This window comes from Schistocerca piceifrons, chromosome 1, assembly GCF_021461385.2.
Source record: "Schistocerca piceifrons isolate TAMUIC-IGC-003096 chromosome 1, iqSchPice1.1, whole genome shotgun sequence".
In the NCBI taxonomy this organism is placed as follows: domain Eukaryota; kingdom Metazoa; phylum Arthropoda; class Insecta; order Orthoptera; family Acrididae; genus Schistocerca; species Schistocerca piceifrons.
In genome coordinates this window covers 152,323,849-152,344,680 of record NC_060138.1, presented here as the reverse complement: position 1 = coordinate 152,344,680, position 20,832 = coordinate 152,323,849, and the positions used below count along the sequence as shown (strand labels likewise).

At 40.0% G+C, this 20,832-nt stretch overlaps 1 protein-coding gene across 1 annotated transcript in view; it reads left to right on the top strand.

Annotated features, from left to right (window-relative positions):
- The first annotated feature begins 215 nt into the window (after window positions 1–215).
- LOC124799421 (protein rogdi) overlaps window positions 216–20,832 on the top strand; it is a 70,602-nt gene continuing 49,985 nt past the window's right edge. Inside the window, exons 1-4 of the mRNA XM_047262922.1 lie at window positions 216–254; window positions 338–409; window positions 605–733; window positions 20,232–20,389. Coding sequence (XP_047118878.1) covers window positions 219–254; window positions 338–409; window positions 605–733; window positions 20,232–20,389 — 395 coding nt within the window. The 5' untranslated portion in view covers window positions 216–218. The remainder of the gene's footprint in view (window positions 255–337; window positions 410–604; window positions 734–20,231; window positions 20,390–20,832) is intronic.

Sequence of the window (20,832 nt, the reverse complement as noted above, 5' to 3'; positions counted from 1 at the left end):
TCAATATTATTGGTATTGCGCAACAAATACTGAGTGTCCGTGGGGCACTTTAGGAAAAGTTTTGCTTTGTTTAAGACAGTAATGTTGGCGAAAAGGGGTAAAGAACATGTGTATGCAATACATAACACAATGAGAGAAATTACCCTAAATTTGAAATTACCGCTTCGTCTGTGTAAACTTTGCAGAGATGTTAGTGTCAATATACCTTACTGCTAAAAATGGCAGATTGCGAAAAGGAAGAAGCGCAGAATTTGGTGTGTTTCTGATTAATTCACGTTTCATGTTTATGGCAGAGGAGCAGAGACGAAAAACATTACAATTTTATTATTCTTTTCAGCAACTGGAGTTCGAATGGGTTCTCCGAAAAGAAGTACATGCTGTTGTCAGTCAGCTACATGCAATCCTCGTCGTAAGTTCGGTTTTAAGAAGTTACAAAATGTTATTTGTTTACAACAGTCACACAGTAGTGGTATCAGTAAAAGTCTTGATTAGGCTGTCTACCAGGCTGAGATCGACGAAATATGACTCGTCTTTGTTCTGTTGTGGCTGTCAAATCGTGCAACTATTGCAGGGGCATGAAGGATGAAGGAAAACTTTCTTTCAGGAGTGTGGTCGGAGATTTCCTGCCTGTAGCAATGATGCATCACACAGACAAGAAAAATTTATGCTGTCAGCACTGCCGGAGCAGCCAAAATGCGTCATCACATTGGCAGGGGATAGCATCACTCATGCGGTTAGTGTATGACCTAGATCATTAGAACAAAGAAAAAACTATATGTGTTACCATGTTTTGAAGAGCTTTACGTAACTTTTGACACCGTCCTATATGTGTTGTTTTCTCTGTGGTAATCACAGCTTCTGCATTGATAGAATATTTAATGTGTTCCCCAAAATATTTTCCAATGTGCCTCCTTGCCCCAGTTTTGAATTCAGGCACAGATCAAGTTGCGGCAGTATTATAATGCTTTCATACATAACTTCAGCTGATACTTTTTGCTCATAATTTTCTGTTCACATTTCTTGTTACATTTGGTTTCTTTAATGTGTTTGTCTTGCAGTAATCTTTTACAATAGACTAATTTCTTACGCTGTCATGGAGTTAGCAACACAAAAGCCTCTGCTGAACTCATAGTTACTCCCAGTGAAATTAAATCTGTTGTGCTATTTGATTTATTTTATTTTACTACAGTTAGTAAATTGTCTGAGTATGAAAACTATAACTGTTTGAAGCTTATGTTTAATTTCCAGCAGTAGCTTCATTTATTTTGAATTCATGTAATATAAATCAGACTACCCTTCCAAAGAAAGAGCTTTTATTTATTTATTTATTTATTCATCTATTTACAATGATATAGGATTTATCATCATAATACAGGGAAAATAAACAGCACCAATATACATACACTTGGGATATTTAAGTTTGTTTATGATGATAGGACAGGCGGTTGGCCATGGCTTAGGAGCCATTTCTGGCATTTGCCTGAATGATTCCTGAAAAACTAAATCAGGATGGCTGAAAAGAGCATATTCCATCCTCTAGTCAGTGTAGCAACAGCTGCATTGCCTCCTTTGGTTGGTTCCACTGTACACTGTTCTGTTGATCATACACAGTTTGCCCAATGGTGTCTTCAGGAACACAAATCTGCAAGTGTCTCTGTCCTTGTCTGGAAAACTGAGTCATTATCCCATACCCCCACCCCTCTCCCCCCTTTCAGTGAGATGATGTGCTCAGGACAATGATGAGACATTACTATCGTGCACTATAGATCATTGCACATTTGCTTGTAAAAGCATTATGTTGTCATTATGTATTTTGTAATGTGACATGGTATTGTAGTTGTCCTGTTTCATTATTATCGTGTACTGAGGCCTCTAAGTAATCTTTGAGTAATATGCATTTATTTTAATAAGCTTTTTTATTTACTTAAACAATTTATTGTGCAGTTTTATTCCCTGATAGAAGATTCTGCTTCAAATTTTTTTGTTAGTTCTCCCCTTGGTAAATGCAAGGTCAAACTTGCTTTTATTCCACAATTATATGTATTCTTATTTGTGAAATACTTAGTAATCTTTTCCCTGATAGGCACAATATATCGATAGATGTACTTAATTGGTTCAGTAAGGATATCCAGTTTTTATACAGTTCTTTGCAGCGAGTCTGACTACTGCTTCTTGTTGTTATTATAATGCCCCGTTTCCGAAGTTTAAAAACTGTGTCGTTGTTGTTGTTGTCGTCTTTGTCTTCTGTTGAGAGACTGGTTTGATGCAGGTCTCCATGCTGCTCTATCCTGTGCAAGCTTCTTCATCTCCAAGTACATACTGCAACATTCATCCTTCTGAATGTGCTTAGTGTCTTCATCTCTTGGTCTCCCTCTATGATTTTTGCCCTCCATGTTGCTCTCCAATACTAAACAGGTGACCTCTTGATGCCTCAGAACATGTCGTATCAACCGATCCCTTCTTCTAGTCAAGTTGTGGCAAAAAATTTCTCTTCCCCCCCCCAATTCTATTCAGTACCTCCGCATTACCTATGTGATCTGCCCATCTAATTTTCAGCATTCTTCTGTAGCACCACATTTCGAAACCTTCTATCCTCTTCTTGTCTAAACTATTTATCATCCATGTTTCACATCCATACATGGCTACACACCATACACGTACTATCAGAAACAACTTTCTGATGCTTAAATCTATACTCTGTGTTAACAAATTTCTCTTCTTCAGAAATGCTTTCCTTGCTATTGCAGTCTACATTTTGTATCCTCTCTACTTTGACCATCAGCAATTATTTTGCACCTTGAACAGCAAAACTCATCTACTACTATAAGTATCTCATTTCCCAATCTAATCCCCTCAGCATTACCCGATTCAATTCGACTCCATTCCACTATCCTCGTTTTGCTATTGTTGATGTTCATCTTATATCCTCCTTTCAAGACAATGTCCATCCCGTTCAACTGCTCTTCCAGGCCCTCTGCTGTCTCTGATAGAATTACATTGTCATCGGCAAACCTCAAAGTTTTTATTTCTTCTCCATGGATTTTAATACCTACTCCGAATTTTTCTATTGTTTCCTTTACTGCTTGCTCAATATACAGATTGAATGACAATGATAGGCTACAGCCCTGTCTCACTCCCTTCCCAACCACTACTCTGTACAAATTGTAAATAGCCTTTCACTCTCTGTATTTGACCCCTGCTACCTTCAGAATTTGAGAGTATTCCAGTCAATATTGTCAAAAGCTTTCTCTGAATCTACAGATGCTAGAAATGTAGCTTTGCCTTCCCTTAATCTATCTTCTAAGATAAGCCGAAGGTTCAGTATTGCCTCAGGTGTTCCAACATTTCTATGGAATCCAAACTGATCTTTCCCAAGGTCAGCTTCTACCAGTTTTTCCATTCGTCTGTAAAGAATTTGTGTTAGTATTTTGCAGCCATGACTTATTAAACTGATAGTTTGGTAATTTTCACATCTGTCAACACCTGCTTTCTTTGGGATTGGAAATATTATATTCTTCTTGAAGTCTGAGGGTATTTCGCCTGTCTCATACATCTTGCTCACCAGATGGTAGCTTTGTAATGGCTGGTCTCCCAAGGTCATGAGTAGTTCTAATGGAATGTTATCCACTCCCACAGCCTTGTTTCGACTTAGGTCTTTCAGTGCTCTGTCAAACTCTTCATGCAGTATCATATCTCCCATTTCATCTTCATCTACATTCTCTTCCATTTCCATAATATTGTCCTCAAGAACATCGCCCTTGTATAGACCCTCTATATACTCGTTCCACCTTTCTGCTTTCCCTTCTTTGCTTAGAAATGGTTTCCATCTGAGCTCGTGATATTCATGCAAGTGGTTCTCTTTTCTCCAAAGGTCACTTTAATTTTCCTGTAGGCAGTATCTACCTTATCACTACATCCTTACATTTGTCCTCTAGCCATCCCTGCTTAGACATTTTGCACTTGCTGTCAATTTTTGAGACATTTGTATTCCTTTTTGCCTGGTTCATTTACTGCATTTTAATATTTTCTCCTTTCATCAGTTAAATTCAATATTTCTTCTGTTGCCCAAGGATTTCTACTAGCCCTTGTCTTCTTACCTACTTGATCCTCTGCTGCCTTCACTATTTCGTCTCTCAAGGCTACCCATTCTTCTTCTACTGTATTTGTTTTCCCCATTGTTGTCAATTGTTCCCTAATGCTAGAATGAGATTTTCACTCTGCAACAGAGTGTGTGCTGATATGAAACTTCCTGACAGATTAAAACTGTGTGCTGGACCAAGACTGCTCTACCACTTGCCCGCGAAAGGCAAAGGTCCTGAGTTAGAGATTCGGTTCGGCACAGTTTTAATCTGCCAGGAAGTTCCCTAATGCTCTCTCGGAAACTCTCTACAGCCTCTGGTTTGTTCAATTTATCCAGATCCCATCTCCTTAAATCCCCACTTTTTTGCAGTTTCTTCAGTTTTAATCTACAGTTCATAACCATGAGTCTTGTGCCAAGTGTTAGCAGGTATACACTCGCGTGCGCGCGCGCACACACACACACACACACACACACACACACACACACACACACACACACACACACACACATACATATAATGGCCATTCAACTTTTTGGTTCTGGCCAGAGCTGTGCTGGGCATCTTTCGAGGTTTTCCTTGACGACTTGGCAAGGCTCAGCTGCTCCAGGGGCAACTATAAAAATGTCCAGTGCAGCTCTGAATGAAACGTCAGTAATCAAAGTTTCTAGGTTAACGACCATAAACTCAGAATGCTCACAAGCAACTATGGGTTCAGATCATGAGAGCCTTCATTGTATGATCAACTCTCATCTTTCCCTAGTGCAAGTTATTTGTCATCTTTCATTTAATGAAGGAACATCTCTTGGAATAATGAAGTTCTGGGTAGTTAAAAGTGATCAGACATCTTAACTTTAATTGCAGACTTTGTTGTTAAGGCTTCACCATGATGTACTGATATTGAATGTAAGAACAGGTTTACCTTTATCAGCCACTAATTTTTTGTTTCCATTACCCATTTTCAAGGTTTAAACTTCCATCATCAGCTGGATTAATATGGCATGTATGTGTTGTGTTACGGTTTTTGGAAACCTGTGACAATGCCTAGTAGAGAAAAAACAAAAGCTGTTTGGTAAATGACCCAGAGTTTTGTGCAGGTCTTTCATTGAAAAGATAAATGAAAAATGAATATGAAAGTAAAAATACAAATACGTCCATGGTTACAAGTTCCTTTTCCTGTCATGTTACAGCACATATACCAAGACACTTTTTTAACATTGATGGCAGCAAAGATGGCATCTTAAGTCTAATAAGCACAAAGAACATACGGCAGTACTGACTACTTTGGAGCAAGCCCCAAATATTGTAGAGATTATGGTTGCATATAGAAACAGGAATATAAGTGTATGTGTCTCCTGTAGGCACAGATTCTTTCCTTTCAAATGTACGTAACTTAATAATTCATGCACATTTAAGTAATCAGGATGACATGCTAGAAACAATAAGTATAATAATTATGTAGCCAACAGGGCTGTATATAACAATTTAATTATTACACTGAAGAGCCAAAGGAACTGGTATAGGCATGTGCATTCAAATAAAGAGATATGTAAACACGCAGATTACAGCTCTGCATTCAGCAATGCCTGTGTAAGACAACAAGTGTCTAGCGCAGTTGTTAGGTCGGTTACTGCTGCTACAATAGCAGTTACCGATATTTAAGCGAGTTTGAATGTGGTGTCATAATGGGCACTCTAGCAGTGGGACACAGCATCTCCAAGGTAGCGATGAAGTGGGGATTTTCCTGTATGACCATTCCATGAGTGTACCATGAATGTCAGGAATCTGGTAAAACATCAAATCTCTGATATCGCTGCGGCCAGAAAAAGATCCTGCTAGAACAGAGTCAATGACAACTGAAGAGAATCGTTCAATGTGACAGGAGTTCAACCTTTCCACAAATTGCTGCAAATTTTAATGCTGGGCCACCAGCAAGTGTCAGCTTGCGAATCATTCAACGAAACATCGATATGGGCTTTCGGAGTTGAAGGTCCACTCATGTACCCTTGGTGACTGCATGACACAAAGCTTTATCCCTCGTCTGGGCCTGTCAGCACCGGCATTGGACTGTTGATGACTGAAAACATGATATCTACTCGGGCGAGTCTTGTTTCAAATTGTATCGAGCAGATCAACGTTTAGGGGTATGGAGACAACCTCATGAATCCATGGACCCTGCATATCAGCAGGGGACTGTTCAAGCTGGTGGAGGCTCTGTAACGGTGTGGGGCATGTGCAGTTGGAGTGATTTGGGATCCCTATATGTCTAGATATGACTCTGACAGGTGATACGTACTTAAGCATCCTGCCTGATCACCTACATCCATTTGAAAATTCTTGAGCATATCTGGGATGGCATGCAGCATGCTGTTCAGAAGAGATCTCCACTTCCTCATACTCTTACGAATTTATGGACAGCCCTGCAGAATTCATGGTGTCAGTTCCATCCAGCACTACTTCAGACATTAGTTGAGCCCATGCCACGTCATGTTGCAGTACTTTTGCTTGCTCACGGGGGCCCTACACGATATTAAGCAGGTGTACCAGTTTATTTGGCTCTTCAGCGCATGTTTCTTTGATTTTGAATGTGTGTTTGTGCGTGCGCACACACACCAATTTAGTAACATGAGCTCTTGCTAAAAACAAAGATGATACCATAGTAAATATTATTTTTGCCATTAAGAATGAAAGCGGATTGTTTTCTTTGCTGTTTGGACTGTGGCTGTTTCTATGTAGGTCAGACAGGTGGATTATTTGAGATCAGATTCAAGGAACACATGGCAGCATTAAGAAACAAAAAATACATGTCAGCAGTAGCTGCCCGTGTGCATGAAACAAAACACCATGTTATTAATTGCAAATATCTGCATTCTTCATATCCAACCTGAAGGCAAAAAAATTAGATAGCATTGAAACTCCAAACATACAAACACCAAAGTAAACAGCCTGGGTCCATCCTAAATGACTCCAACGTGGCTCTTGTCCCATGGTGGCTGTGTACACAACTATTAGTGCAGTTTTATTAACCTTCTGTGGTTTGTACCACATTGTGGTATACATACTCACTGGGTGCAGTAAAGGTGCTCAGTTCCTTAAATAGCTCTTTGTAATGAGCCTGGTTGCTACTTCAAGTTTTTCTTATGGTCTTTTTCTGCAGTTTCAAAGTCATATCTGTGTTTTGTGCCTTTGATCCCCAAAGAGTATCCTATAGCTAATAATTGAGTGTATGTAGGCATAATATGTCATCACAAGACACTGGTCGTTATAGACTGATGCTAACACCGTAAGAGCATGCTGATGGCACTCTTTTTGCCAATGTCATTGTTTGTTCACTCCACATTAGCTGACAATAAATGTTCATCCCTAAAAACTGTGTGTTTGCAACAAAATTTACATATTTATCATGTATGCAAATGTGACGAAGTTGTTTCTCCTCCATATGCTAAAGTGTATACTATTTTGTTTCCTTTATGGTCAGCATTAATTTATTACATACTGCCCAATTGCAAACATCTTTGAGTTTATTTCCCCCCTAGTACGAACTCAGGTGTTTAATCAGTGACTTGATGCTGTTGTCATTAGCACATAGATTTTTTTCTCCATTTCATACATGGCCTGCAATTTAATTGATATATATTGAGAATAGAATTGGACTCAATACATTACCATGAGGAACACCTACAATTATAAGGGTCATTCAAAAAGAAACGAGCCAGAGTCTGGAATGCGAAAATTGGTGACAGGAGAGTAATATCATGGCGTGTGTAACAGGTGTGGTTCTGATCAAAGTGTGGAAGTTCACAGCCCATCGCTAGAGGGCACTCATGCACGTCATCTGACTATGCAGACTAGGAGCAGCACGCATCAATCGTTCAATACTGCCAGTCGCATTCCAAACAGTGACATGAAGGCATCAGAGGAAGAGTAAAGAGTGTTGTTTGTTTTCTGACAGCAGAAGGAGTAGGAGGAACAGACCTTCATTGGCGAATGTCACAAGTGTATGGCTAACACTGCATGTCCCTTGCCAGGGTCAAGGCATGGCACAAGTGCTTCAGGGAAGGACAGGTGTTGTTAGCTGATGATGCATGGTCTGGAGCACCACACTGCATTACTGATGACATTGTCCAGCTGGTGGCTGCACTCATTACCCAGTACCACCAAGTGACAGTGAAAGCCATAGCCGCCATGGTCGGATTTAGCGTCGGAAGTGTTCACACCATCATGAAGGGATGAGTGCATATGCGCAAAGTGTGTGCCCAATGGGTGCCCTGCAGTCTTCAACCACACCAGGAAGCATGTCGAATGGCCCAATGTCTTGCTAATCTGCAGCACTATGCTCGGGAAGGGTATGCGTTCCTGGCACAAGTGGTGGCTGGAGAAGTCATGGTGTCATCACTTCGAACCAGAATCAAAATGACAAAGTCTCCAGTGGAAGTGTCCATGGTCACCACCACCAAAAAAATCCAAGACCACCTACGCAAGTGCAGGAAACGTTATGCTGACATTCTTCTTTGACTAATATGGCCCCCTTCTGATTCAGTTTCTGCAGCACGGGAGAGCAGAAATGCTCAGCGTTACTCGCAAACCTTGACCACCCTTCGCCAAGCGATCAAATCAAAACGACCAGGCAAATTCACTTGTTGGGTCATTCTGCTCCATGACAATGCAAAGTCTCATATGGCCATCATAGTCTTAGTACTCCTGCAGAAATTCAAATGGGAGGTTCTCGGCCACAGTCCATGTACTCAGGACCCCTCTCCCTGTAATTATGCCATTCTTGGTCCCCTTAAAAAGGCTCTGAGGGACAAACAATTCACCTCGGATGATGACGTCCAGCTGTACATGCAGAACTGGTTAACATTGCAGCTCCAGGAATTTTATGAGACAACCATTCACCGCCTTGTGTCACAGTAGGACAAGTGTCTCAACAGCCAGGGTCAATACCTCTAACATACAGGTATTGGTTTCTGTGATTATGCCTCTGGCTCATTTCTTTTTGAACATCCCTTATGTATGTTTGTGGTCTGATAGTTGTTTAATAAAGCAGAAACATCCGATTCCACTGTCTGCTTTGACCTATGACGTCATCAGTATGGTGGAAATGGTCATTCACATTGTCTCCAATATGGTGCCCATAATGACACTACTATACATGGCGACAAACGTGAAAATGCATATAAATAAGACAATAACATCTCCCTTCAAAAATATAATCAAACTAATGGGACAACTGCGGGAAATGGGGATTTTTAGGGTGGGGACAAGCTAAATATAAAAATAAAAAACATACTACAATCACAAAAAACACAAAATGACAACAACAACAAAATTACTACATTCTGCCACACCAACAAAATCCACAAGTGTTAGACACTTCCCTTGACGGATATAGCTCAACCACAACCGCCGATACCACAAAAACTAAAACTACAAAAATTGGAATCAGGCGCTTCCCTTGACCTATATAGGTCAGCCACAGCTAATCTATCAAAAACCAACACCTACAGGTACAAGAATTAGAATCTGACATTTCCCTTGACCTATATAGGTCAGCCACAGCTGACGATACCAAAACACCAACACCTACAACTATGAAAAATAAAACCAGAAATCAAACCTCCCTACAGAAATTAAAAAATGAACAATACACCATAAATACACAAAACATCACAAGTCGAGCCCAATAGAATGGAAAAAACTAAACACAATCCCTCATGTCACCCCCCCCCCCCCAAATACAAAAAATTGTCAACAAATAAAAACCACAAAAAAACTCAATCACGCCTTACAAATAAGCAACAACTGGAACAAAAAAAGGTCCTCTACAACATAATTGTAAAACAATCCCCATCCACAGCCCACCCATCTAAATCCACAACAATTACCTACAAGCCGCCCCTCCCCCCACCTGCACATACCAAACCCCCTCAGCTAATCGCCCTCAGCCTGTACATCCTACCCACAGGCCCCAGAAAAACAAGAAAAATACAATAATCCCGAGGGATGCTCTTCTGCCAGCAATACTCATCCAAATTAGATTGCAGGTTAGAAAAGCGCCTCTTACCCCTCCCTATGACTGATTTAACTGGTCCCCAAAACCGCTCTATTGTATTACTACATGCCCCAGTTTCATAATTTTTAAACTCTAAACTGTGGTTCACAGCTAAATGATCAAAACCTGTCTTCCCCAAAGCCATGTAAGATGAAAAAGCATCTGAAACTACAGTACTCCTTTCCTCAATATACTCTTCAATTACCCACACCAATTCCCTTAGTAAGGCTCTCCAAAACTCTGGAAACACAATCAGCATATCCACCCTCCCACACACACAAACCAATTGAAGACTTGTCCCTCCCATATTTCCTCTTCCAAAACTGCAACTTGTCTATCTCAACCACAAATCCCGACCCACCCAACGTACCCCTATACTTCACATACTCAGAACACACTTCCCTACAAAAAGAAAACCAGTCTAACACCATTCTCTCTCTCACTCCTGTCTCATGCACACAAAAACTAATCAAGGACGTGTAACAGATATAGTATGCCTTCAAAACAATCTCTCTCATGGCCAGCCTAGATTTGTCAAACCAGGTACTGCATCTAATAAAACGGCAAACATTATCCCGCCAACACCGTCACGGACCCATCCCTGGTCTGAGACGCTGAAACTCTGACCAACTTCATATTCTTGTGACAGATACTGCAGTTCACAATATCAGCAATTAGTCCAAATACCTGGAGGAATTTAATCAGGGACAACATGTCCTCCCCCATCTCCAACCCCAACACAATACTATTGTACTTGATTGTCATATCCATACCAAACAAAAGTCACACATTAAATTAAATGTCTCACCACACCACAAACAGCAAACCAATAACACCTAAAGGAAACATGAACTCATAAACAAAAAAACGATTAATTGATAACTCACTGAAAAAAATTCCAGTCCTTAAGTCATGAACACTGCCAACAACTTCACTCTTCCAACACGAAAGCTCAAATAAACCCAATACAGTGCGCATGCCCACAAGGGTGCGCGCACGCCCACACACACACACACACACACACACACACACACACACACACACAGACACACACACACACACACACACACACACGGCACCGACAAACACAAGATGACATCTTGACATCTCCAAACACAACCAGCTCATAAACCTAGCTTGGCACTGTAGTGATGTCACACACCACAACACCCTTACGTCACGGGTCAAAGCAGGCGGGTGGAATTGGACACATTCATTGACCCGATGTGCAAACTATCTCTACACTTTGCATCCTATTTTCCAAATACGACTGAAACCCTTCATTTGCTGTTTCTTACACCTAGTGCTTCTAGCTTGTTGTGGAATATTTTATGGTTTGCAGTGTCGAAAGCCTGGGACAAGTGTAAGAAAATGCCTGTAACTCAAGTCGTCTGTATCAGGAGCTTCAAGTACAACTTTTGTGAACACTGTAATGGCCAATATGGTATTTCTCCCATTCAAAAACCAAACTGTGCTTCATTAAAAAGGTTGTATATACTCATGCAAAGTATTAGTCCATCTATCTCTCTCTCTCTCTCTCTCTCTCTCTCTCTCTCTCTCTCTCTCTCTACCATTAATGATTCAATTATTGTTCAGTATGAAGTCAGCAGTGAAACTAGCCTTTAGTTTTCCATGTTTTCTGCATTATCTTTCTCTAGTAAGGGCATCACTCGGGCATGCTTTAGGTAATCTAGCAAAATATCTGAACTGAAGGATTCATTTATTATGTTTGTTAAAGGGTCTAATATACTATGTATACACGCCTTGAGAATGAAGACCGAAACCTCACCTATGCCTGCTGACTTCTTATTTTTTAGTTCTATTATCTTCCTAAGTTCAGGCTCTGTTGTGGAAAACATCATTATGCTTGCTGTGTTAAGTCATTGTGGGTGTTACATGTGTTGTAGGTAGATTTTACTGCAGCTTCTCCACAGTGCCAATGAAACAGTCACCTACAAAATTTTCTACTTCCAGAGGTGTTTCTATTATTCTATCCCCATCTTTGATTTGTTTGATGTTATACTTGTTTGTTTTTTCCAGTTTCTTGTTTTATAACATTCCACATTCATCATCATCAGTTATCTGCTATATTAGCAAGTCCTTCGCCTCTCCATTTTCTGCCATCCGTTGCTTCCTTCTTAAGGCTGCTGTATGTTGTACTGTCCATCATGTCATCCAGTGTCTGGAATCCCTTCCTTCCTCGCTTCCTTTTCCCTTCTACATAACCTTCTAAAACTGTTTTTATCGGTCCATCATTCTTTCTTAATATATGCCTAATCCAATTTCTTTTTCTTCTCTTTATTACATTTAGTAACTGTCTTTTCTCTCCCACTCTTCTCAGTACCTCTTCATTTTTTACTCTGTCCATCCAACTTATTCTTTCCATCCTCCACCATGTCCAGATCTCAAAAGCCTCCAGCCTTTCAACGTCTTTCTTCCTCATAGTCCGTGTTTCAGCGCCATATAAAACAACACTCCATACAAGAAATTTTATGAGTCTCTTCCTGAGTTCTCTGTCCAGACTGCTGCAGAAAATTCTCTTTTTCTTATAAAACGCCTCTTTTGCCATTGCTATCCTTGTTTTAATTTCTGTTGTGCACTTCCAGGGAGGCTGTGAGGGACACACGTGTATTCAGGGGATTCTTTGAGGACGCTGATCATTATTTAATCTGCAGTGAAATTGGGATTGTGAGGCCGAAAGTGCAGGAGGTCAGGTCCATATGTAGGAGGATAAGAGTGGAGAAACTTCAGGATAAGGAAATCAGGCACAAGTACATAACAGCGATCTTAGAAAGGTACCAGTTAGTTGAATGTAGTCAATTACAGTCATTGGAAAGGGAATGGACAAGGTACAGGGACACAGTACTAGAGTGGCTAAAGAATGTCTTGGAACAGTAGTGTGTAAAAGTTGGATGAAGCAAACAGCTTGGTGGAATGACACAGTCAAGGCAGCCTGTAAAAGGAAAAAGAAAGCGTATCAAAAATGGCTACATACTAGAACTCAGGTAGACAGAGAAAGTTATGTTGAAGAAAGAAACAAAGCCAAACAGATAATTGCAGCATCCAAGAAGAAATCTTGGGAAGACTTTGGAAACAGGTTGGAGACTATGGCCCAAGCTGCTGGAAAACCATTCTGGAGTGTAATTAGCAGTCTTCGAAAGGGAGGTAAGAAGGAAATGGCAAGTATTTTGGACAGGTCAGGAAAACTGCTGGTGAATCCTGTGGATGCCTTGGGCAGATGGAGGGAATATTTTGGAGAGTTGCTCAATGTAGGTGAAAATACGATCAGTAATGTTTCAGATTTTGAGGTAGAATGGGATAGGAATGATGGTGGAAATAGGATCACATTTGAGGAAGTGGAGAAAATGGTCAATAGATTGCAGTGCAATAAAGCAGCTGGGGTGGATGAAATTAAGTCGGAACTCATCAAATACAGTGGAATGTTAGGTCTCAAATGGCTACACAGGATAATTGAAATGGCCTGGGAGTCGGGACAGGTTCCATGAGACTGGACGAAAGCAGTAATCGCACCAATCTTTAAACATGGAAACAGAAAAGATTGTAACAACTACAGAGGTATCTCTTTAATCAGCGTTGTGGGTAAAATCTTCTCAGGTATTGTTGAAAGGAAAGTGCGAGTATTAGTTGAGGACCAATTGGATGAAAATCAGTGTGGGTATAGGCCTCTTAGAGGTTTTCAGGACCAGATCTTTAGCTTACAGCAAATAATGGAGAAGTGTTATGAGTGGAACAGGGAATTGTATCTATGCTTTATAGATCTAGAAAAGGCATATGACCGGGTTCCTAGGAGGAAGTTATTGTTTGTTCTACGAGATTATGGAATAGGAGGCAAACTGTTGCAAGCAATTAAAGGTCTTTACATGGATAGTCAGGCAGCAGTTGACGGTAAATTGAGTTCATGATTCAGAGTAGTTTCAGGGGTAAGCCAAGGCTGCAACCTGTCTCCACTGTTGTTCATATTATTTATGGATCATATGTTGAAAACAATAGACTGGCTGGATGAGATTAAGATATGTGAACACAAAATAAGCAGTCTTGCATATGCAGATGACTTAGTTGTGATGGCAGATTCAATTGAAAGTTTGCAAAGTAATATTTCAGAGCTAGATCAGAAATGTAAGGACTATGGTATGAAGATTAGCATCTCCTAAATGAAAGTAATGTCAGTGGGAAATAAATATAAACAGATTGAGTGCCAAATAGGAGGAACAAAGTTAGAACAGGTGGACAGTTTCAAGTACTTAGGATGCATATTCTCACAGGATGGCTCTATTGTGACTGGAGATGAAATGTAACTGGCTCATTAGACACCTGAGATGAAACAACAGTCATCACAGTGGTGTCACACCAAATGTCAGTCTGTCAAAAAATCCAGAACCACAATTTTAGGCAAAATAATCATGTCCTTATTGTTTTGGGTCCAAAACGGTATAATTTGTGTCAAATTTCTGACTCAAGGTATTGAGAGACCCTAAAAAATGCAAAAGGAGGAGAATGCTGACAAGAGGAATGTACTTGTTGCAAGACAATGCCAGTCCTCGCACAGCCTTAGCCATCAAAGTGCTCAAGGATTGATTTGGTTGGGATGTTAAGAACTGTCCCCCCCCTCCCTCCCCTATCATCTTTGCATTTCCCTGATGGCACATATAAGTCGAATTAAATATTCAGCTCATGAGCAGGTGCAGAAAGAGGTTCTGGAGTGGGGGATGAGTTAGCAGGATAGTTCTTCAAGAAGGGTATAAAAAAGCTTGCGCTATGGCTCACCACCTGCATGGAATGGCATGGTGATTATGTGTAAAAATAGTGAACAAGTGTGTCAACAATATCCTGTAATTTTTTTCATTACACTTTTTCCAAACAAATATGAAAATCTAGTATACATACTTTCTGAACAGGCCATATACATGCACAAACGATACAACTTCCCAACAGTTTACAATTCTAAACAAATTATAACAAATACTTTCACTAAAGTGATCATCATTCATTGACCAGGTAGATGTTGTTGGGTAACACATCGCTTTACCAAAAGCGATATGTTGATATGGCAACTTAATTATTACAATTAATGTTTATAGTGTGTCGTCCTGCTAACTAAAGTATAAAGTTATGTAAACTTGACAGAAAAGAGTTTGTCATCAGTGGAGATATGTACACTTATGTTTCTGTTCATTTATGCAACCAAAGATGTCCACTATGCCTTGAGACTTGTTCCAAAATAGTGTCTGCTTTACTATACATTCTTTGCACTTTTAGACAAAATAAAGACAGTATGGGATATAGTGAAGGAGGAGACTGATAGAACCAGACCTGAAGAGGGACAAATAGCATTAAGAGTAAATGATACATTGGTGACAGATGTGTATAGTGCTGCAGAACTTTATAACAAACATTTTATAACTGTTACTGAAAAGATGGGGTTGTCAGATTCTGTAGATGTCGCTATGGGTTACCTCAGACCAGACATTTCAAGTGTCTTCCTTAATATGAATTTGACCCTCACTACCCCAACAGAAATAATGTCCATCATAAAACCTTTAAAATCAAAAACATCTGGTGGGTATGATGAAATATCAACAAAGTTAAAGAATGTGATTCTGAGTTAAGTAACATATTAAGCTATCTGTGTAACCAGTCGTTTATCAGTGGAATATTTCCTGAATGGTTGAAATATGCTGAAGTTAAGCCACTGTTTAAGAAGGGAGATAAAGAAATAGCATCAAATTTCCGTCCAATTTCACTTTTGCCAGCATTCTCAAAAATTTTAGAAAAAGTAATGTACAATCGGCTTTATAACCATCTTATCTCAAAAAACATACTGTCAAAGCCACGGTTCAGATTTCTAAAGGGTTCTGATATTGAGAAGGCTATCTACATTTACAGTGAAAATGTGCTTAATTCATTAAACAAAAAATTGCAGGCCACTGGCATATTTTGTGATCTGTCAAAGGCATTTGACTGTGTAAATCACAATATCCTTTTAAGTAAATTAGAATATTATGGCGTAACAGGAAATGCTGCAAAATGGTTCAAATCTTATATCTCTGGCAGGAAAAAAAGGGTGTTATTAGGAAAGAGACATGTATTAAGCTATCAGGCATCATCTAACTGAGAACTAATTACATGTGAGGTCCCACAAGGTTCCATTTTAGGTCACTTTTTCTTGTGTGTATTAATGACGTTTCATCAGTAACATTTCCAGATGCCAAGTTCGTTTTGTTTGCCGATGATACAAACATTGCAATAAATAGCAAATCAAGTGTAGTCTTAGAAAGACCGGCTAATAAAATTTTTGTGGACATTAATCACTGGTTCCCAGCTAATTCTTTGTCACTAAACTTTGAAAAAACACACTACATGCAGTTCAGAACTTGTAAGGGGTGTCCCACGAGTATGTGCCTAACATACAATGACAAGCAGATAGAAGAAGTGGACAGTGTTAAATTCTTGGGATTACAGCTTGATAATAAATTCAACTGGGAGGAGCACACCACAGAACTGCTGAAGCTTCTTAACAAATCTCTATTTGCAATGCGAATTGTGTCAGACATAGGGGATATATAAATGGAAAAGCTGGAATACTATGCTTACTTTCATTCCATAATGTCATATGGGATTATTTTTTGGGATAATTCATCAAGTGAAGCTAAAGTTTTCTGGGCACAAAAATGTGGTGTGAACTCAAGAACATCCTGCAGAAGCCTGTTTAGGGAACTAGGGATACTAACTGCTGCTTCCCAATATATTTATTCCTTAATGAAATTTGTCATTAAAAATATATCACTTTTTCAAACCAACAGCTCAATTCATGGAATCAATATTAGAATAAGAATAATCTTCACAAGGATTTAAAATCGCTTACTCTTGTACAAAAATGTGTGCATTATTCAGAAACACTCATTTTCAGTAACTTGCCAGCAGCCATAAAAACCTTAACAACCAATGAAATTCAGTTTAAGAGAAGCCTAAAGGATTTATTGGTGGCCAACTCCTTCTACTCCATTGATGAATTTCTTAGTAGAACCAACTATGTCTATGTGTGTGTGTGATATATATATATATATAAATGAAAGTGCTGGCAGGTCGACAGACACACAAACACAAACATACACACAAAATTCAAGCTTTCGCATCAAACTGTTGCCTCATCAGGAAAGAGGGAAGGAGAGGGAAAGACGAAAGGATGTGGGTTTTAAGGGAGAGGGTAAGGAGTCATTCCAATCCCGGGAGCGGAAAGACTTACCTTAGGGGGGAAAAAAGGAAAAAAGGACGGGTATACACTCGCACACACACACATATCCATCCACACATATACAGACACAAGCAGACGTATTTAAAGACAGAGAGTTTGGGCAGAGATGTCAGTCGAGGCAGAAGTGCAGAGGCAAAGATGTTGTTGAATGACAGGTGAGGTACGAGTGGCGGCAACTTGAAATTAGCGGAGATTGAGGCCTGGTGGATAACGGGAAGAGAGGATATATTGAAGAGCAAGTTCTCATCTCCGGAGTTCGGATAGGTTGGTGTTGGTGGGAAGTATCCAGATAACCCGGACGGTGTAACACTGTGCCAAGATGTGCTGGCCGTGCACCAAGGCATGTTTAGCCACAGGGTGATCCTCATTACCAACAAACACTGTCTGCCTGTGTCCATTCAAGCGAATGGACAGTTTGTTGCTGGTCATTCCCACATAGAATGCGTCACAGTGTAGGCAGGTCAGTTCGTAGATCACGTGGGTGCTTTCACACGTGGCTCTGCCTTTGAGTGTCTTTCCGCCATCCACCGAACCTTCGTAACCTCTTAGTTCATCCCTATGAAATCCCCAAACCACCTTCCCTACCCTCTGGCTCCTACCCTTGTAACCGCCCCCGGTGTAAAACCTGTCCCATGCACCCTCCCACCACCACCTACTCCAGTCCTGTAACCCGGACGGTGTACACGATCAAAGGCAGAGCCACGTGTGAAAGTACCCACGTGATCTACCAACTGACCTGCCTACACTGTGACGCATTCTATGTGGGAATGACCAGCAACAAACTGTCCATTCGCATGAATGGACACAGGCAGACAGTGTTTGTTGGTAATGAGGATCACCCTGTGGCTAAACATGCCTTGGTGCATGGCCAGCACATCTTGGCACAGTGTTACACCGTCCGGGTTATCTGGATACTTCCCACTAACACCAACCTATCCGAACTCCGGAGATGGGAACTTGCTCTTCAATATATCCTCTCTTCCCGTTATCCACCAGGCCTCAATCTCCGCTAATTTCAAGTTGCCGCCACTCGTACCTCACCTGTCATTCAACAACATCTTTGCCTCTGCACTTCTGCCTCGACTGACATCTCTGCCCAAACTCTTTGTCTTTAAATACGTCTGCTTGTGTCTGTATATGTGTGGATGGATATGTGTGTGTGTGCGAGTGTATACCCGTCCTTTTTTACTTTTTTCCCCCCTAAGGTAAGTCTTTCCGCTCCCGGGATTGGAATGACTCCTTACCCTCTCTCCTAAAACCCACATCCTTTCGTCTTTCCTTCTCCTTCCCTCTATCCTGATGAGGCAACAGTTTGTTGCGAAGGCTTGAATTTTGTGTGTATGTTTGTGTTTGTTTGTGTGTCTGTCGACCTGCCAGCACTTTCATTTGGTAAGTCACATCATCTTTGTTTTTAGATATATTTTTCCTACGTGGAATGTTTCCCTTTATATATTTCTGCACCGTTTATTTACAATAAGTTTGTTTGTTTGTGTGTGTGTGTGTGTGTGTGTGTGTGTGTGTGTGTGTGTAAATACAATCTAACTTCTGCACCATTTCAGTGCAGTAGTGTTTGTAAATTGATTCTTTCATATAGTGTTCATTTAAAAAAAGACGATCATTCCACTTTGTACCTGTGGAAGGTACATTAGCTTATTTGTTTCAGTTGTAATTATTTGTCATGTATTATTGTTTTTCTGACATGTTTTACATCCTGGAGGACCTCCTCACTACAGATCAACTGGAATGAAAGTAAATCTAATCTAATCTAAAGACACCATATTTGTTGCTCCAATGGATGTTTAGTATTTACTAATGAAAGATGTAACAATGGGAAAAATTGTTTGAGACCACTGGTGGTAGTTTTTCTTTCACATTTGTGTTTTCATTTATCCTTCAATTGAAGACCTCCACAAAATACATGCTACCTCCATAAATCCATAATAAAAAGCATCTGAAATATGTCATGGAAAAAATTCTGAATGTTGGTTTCATTTGAAAAACCTCTAATGTTTAAAATCCTTTCCACGTTCTGTCAATTGATCACAAACAGTTTAATTCAGAGTTATACAGTAGTGCACGTCACATCAAAAGGCAGCACAGTTTAGAACAGTTTTGTGCATTATCCTTTACTAACCATTGGGTTCAATCAGTTTGTCTTCTCCAGACAAGTTGCAGCAAAAAGCACTTGACAACAATAAATCCACTCCTTCGAACTGTGAACCGGTCATGCTTAAGTGACAGTGTAACTTTATTCATTTTTATCCACAGCAAGACTTCATAAGGCTTAGCAACATGCTAGATATTTACTTCCTCTGTGCTGTTGTGCATAAGCAAGCCTCACCCTATCACTCTTGTGCTGCACAGAGGTGCCTTTCAACATGTCACCTATTAAAACACTTTTTATTCTTCATTTTAATTTATTTCACTATTCTCAATTAGAAACTCAAATATTTGCCTTTTGCCTTTGATCTGAGTGTTCCTTTTCATTTTTTTATTTACGTCTGTGGCTCCACACACTTCCTATTGATGGACTGTCAGTTTTACTTGAGTCAATGAGGAAAGTGATGTACACAAATGGCTAGTGGTGAGTGGGATTTGATTACAGCCTCAACTCATTTGTCCTTAAAGTTAGTGCTCCACTCGTTAGACAATGTAGACAGATATTAAGAAGGTTTATCTTCTACAGACCAATTCTTTGGCATAAGAACCAACAAAATTTTCTGAAACTAAAAAAGGTCTGTTTTATGCTGCTTGGAAATACTCATCCTATTTAATATTAATATGTATTTCCCAATACATTTTCCTGTATATGTCATTTTTTCACTAGGAAATCAATCTCAGAGTTCAACGACAGCAGGTAGTGACATACCGGACGACAATTCAAGCTGAAAGTCCATGGCGATTGCAGCAGATCCAAGATGCTGGCAACCATCTGCAGCAGGCCATAGTTCATACTGAAGCTATTGATAAGGATTACATGTTCAAGTAAGCAGAACGTAAAAACTTCATAAATTTATTTTTTAAAGTGATTCTTTCAGCCCTTTCAGATCATATTTTTGACATGGACATTATTTGAAAAAAATGTATTATATTATTTACTACTTGTTTGGAGAAGCAAATAAGTTGCTTGTGTATGAAATACTGGGTGGCCCAAAAAGGATGGTTGGATTTGAACTGCGTAGTACCATTGAAAGGTGAGGAGGGGGGACCACTGCCGGCCGTCTGCAAGTCGGCCATTACACCCAGTTTGCCACGAGATGGCGCAGTGGACGGTCGAGCATCGTGTTTTTGCTGTGGAACAGTTTTTCAGAAATGATGAATCGTTTATTACTGTGCAACGATTGTTTCGACAACGTTTTGGTGTAGCGCGTGATGGACCCATTCCAGATCGCAGATCCATATCACGTTGGGTGACTGCATTCCGGACA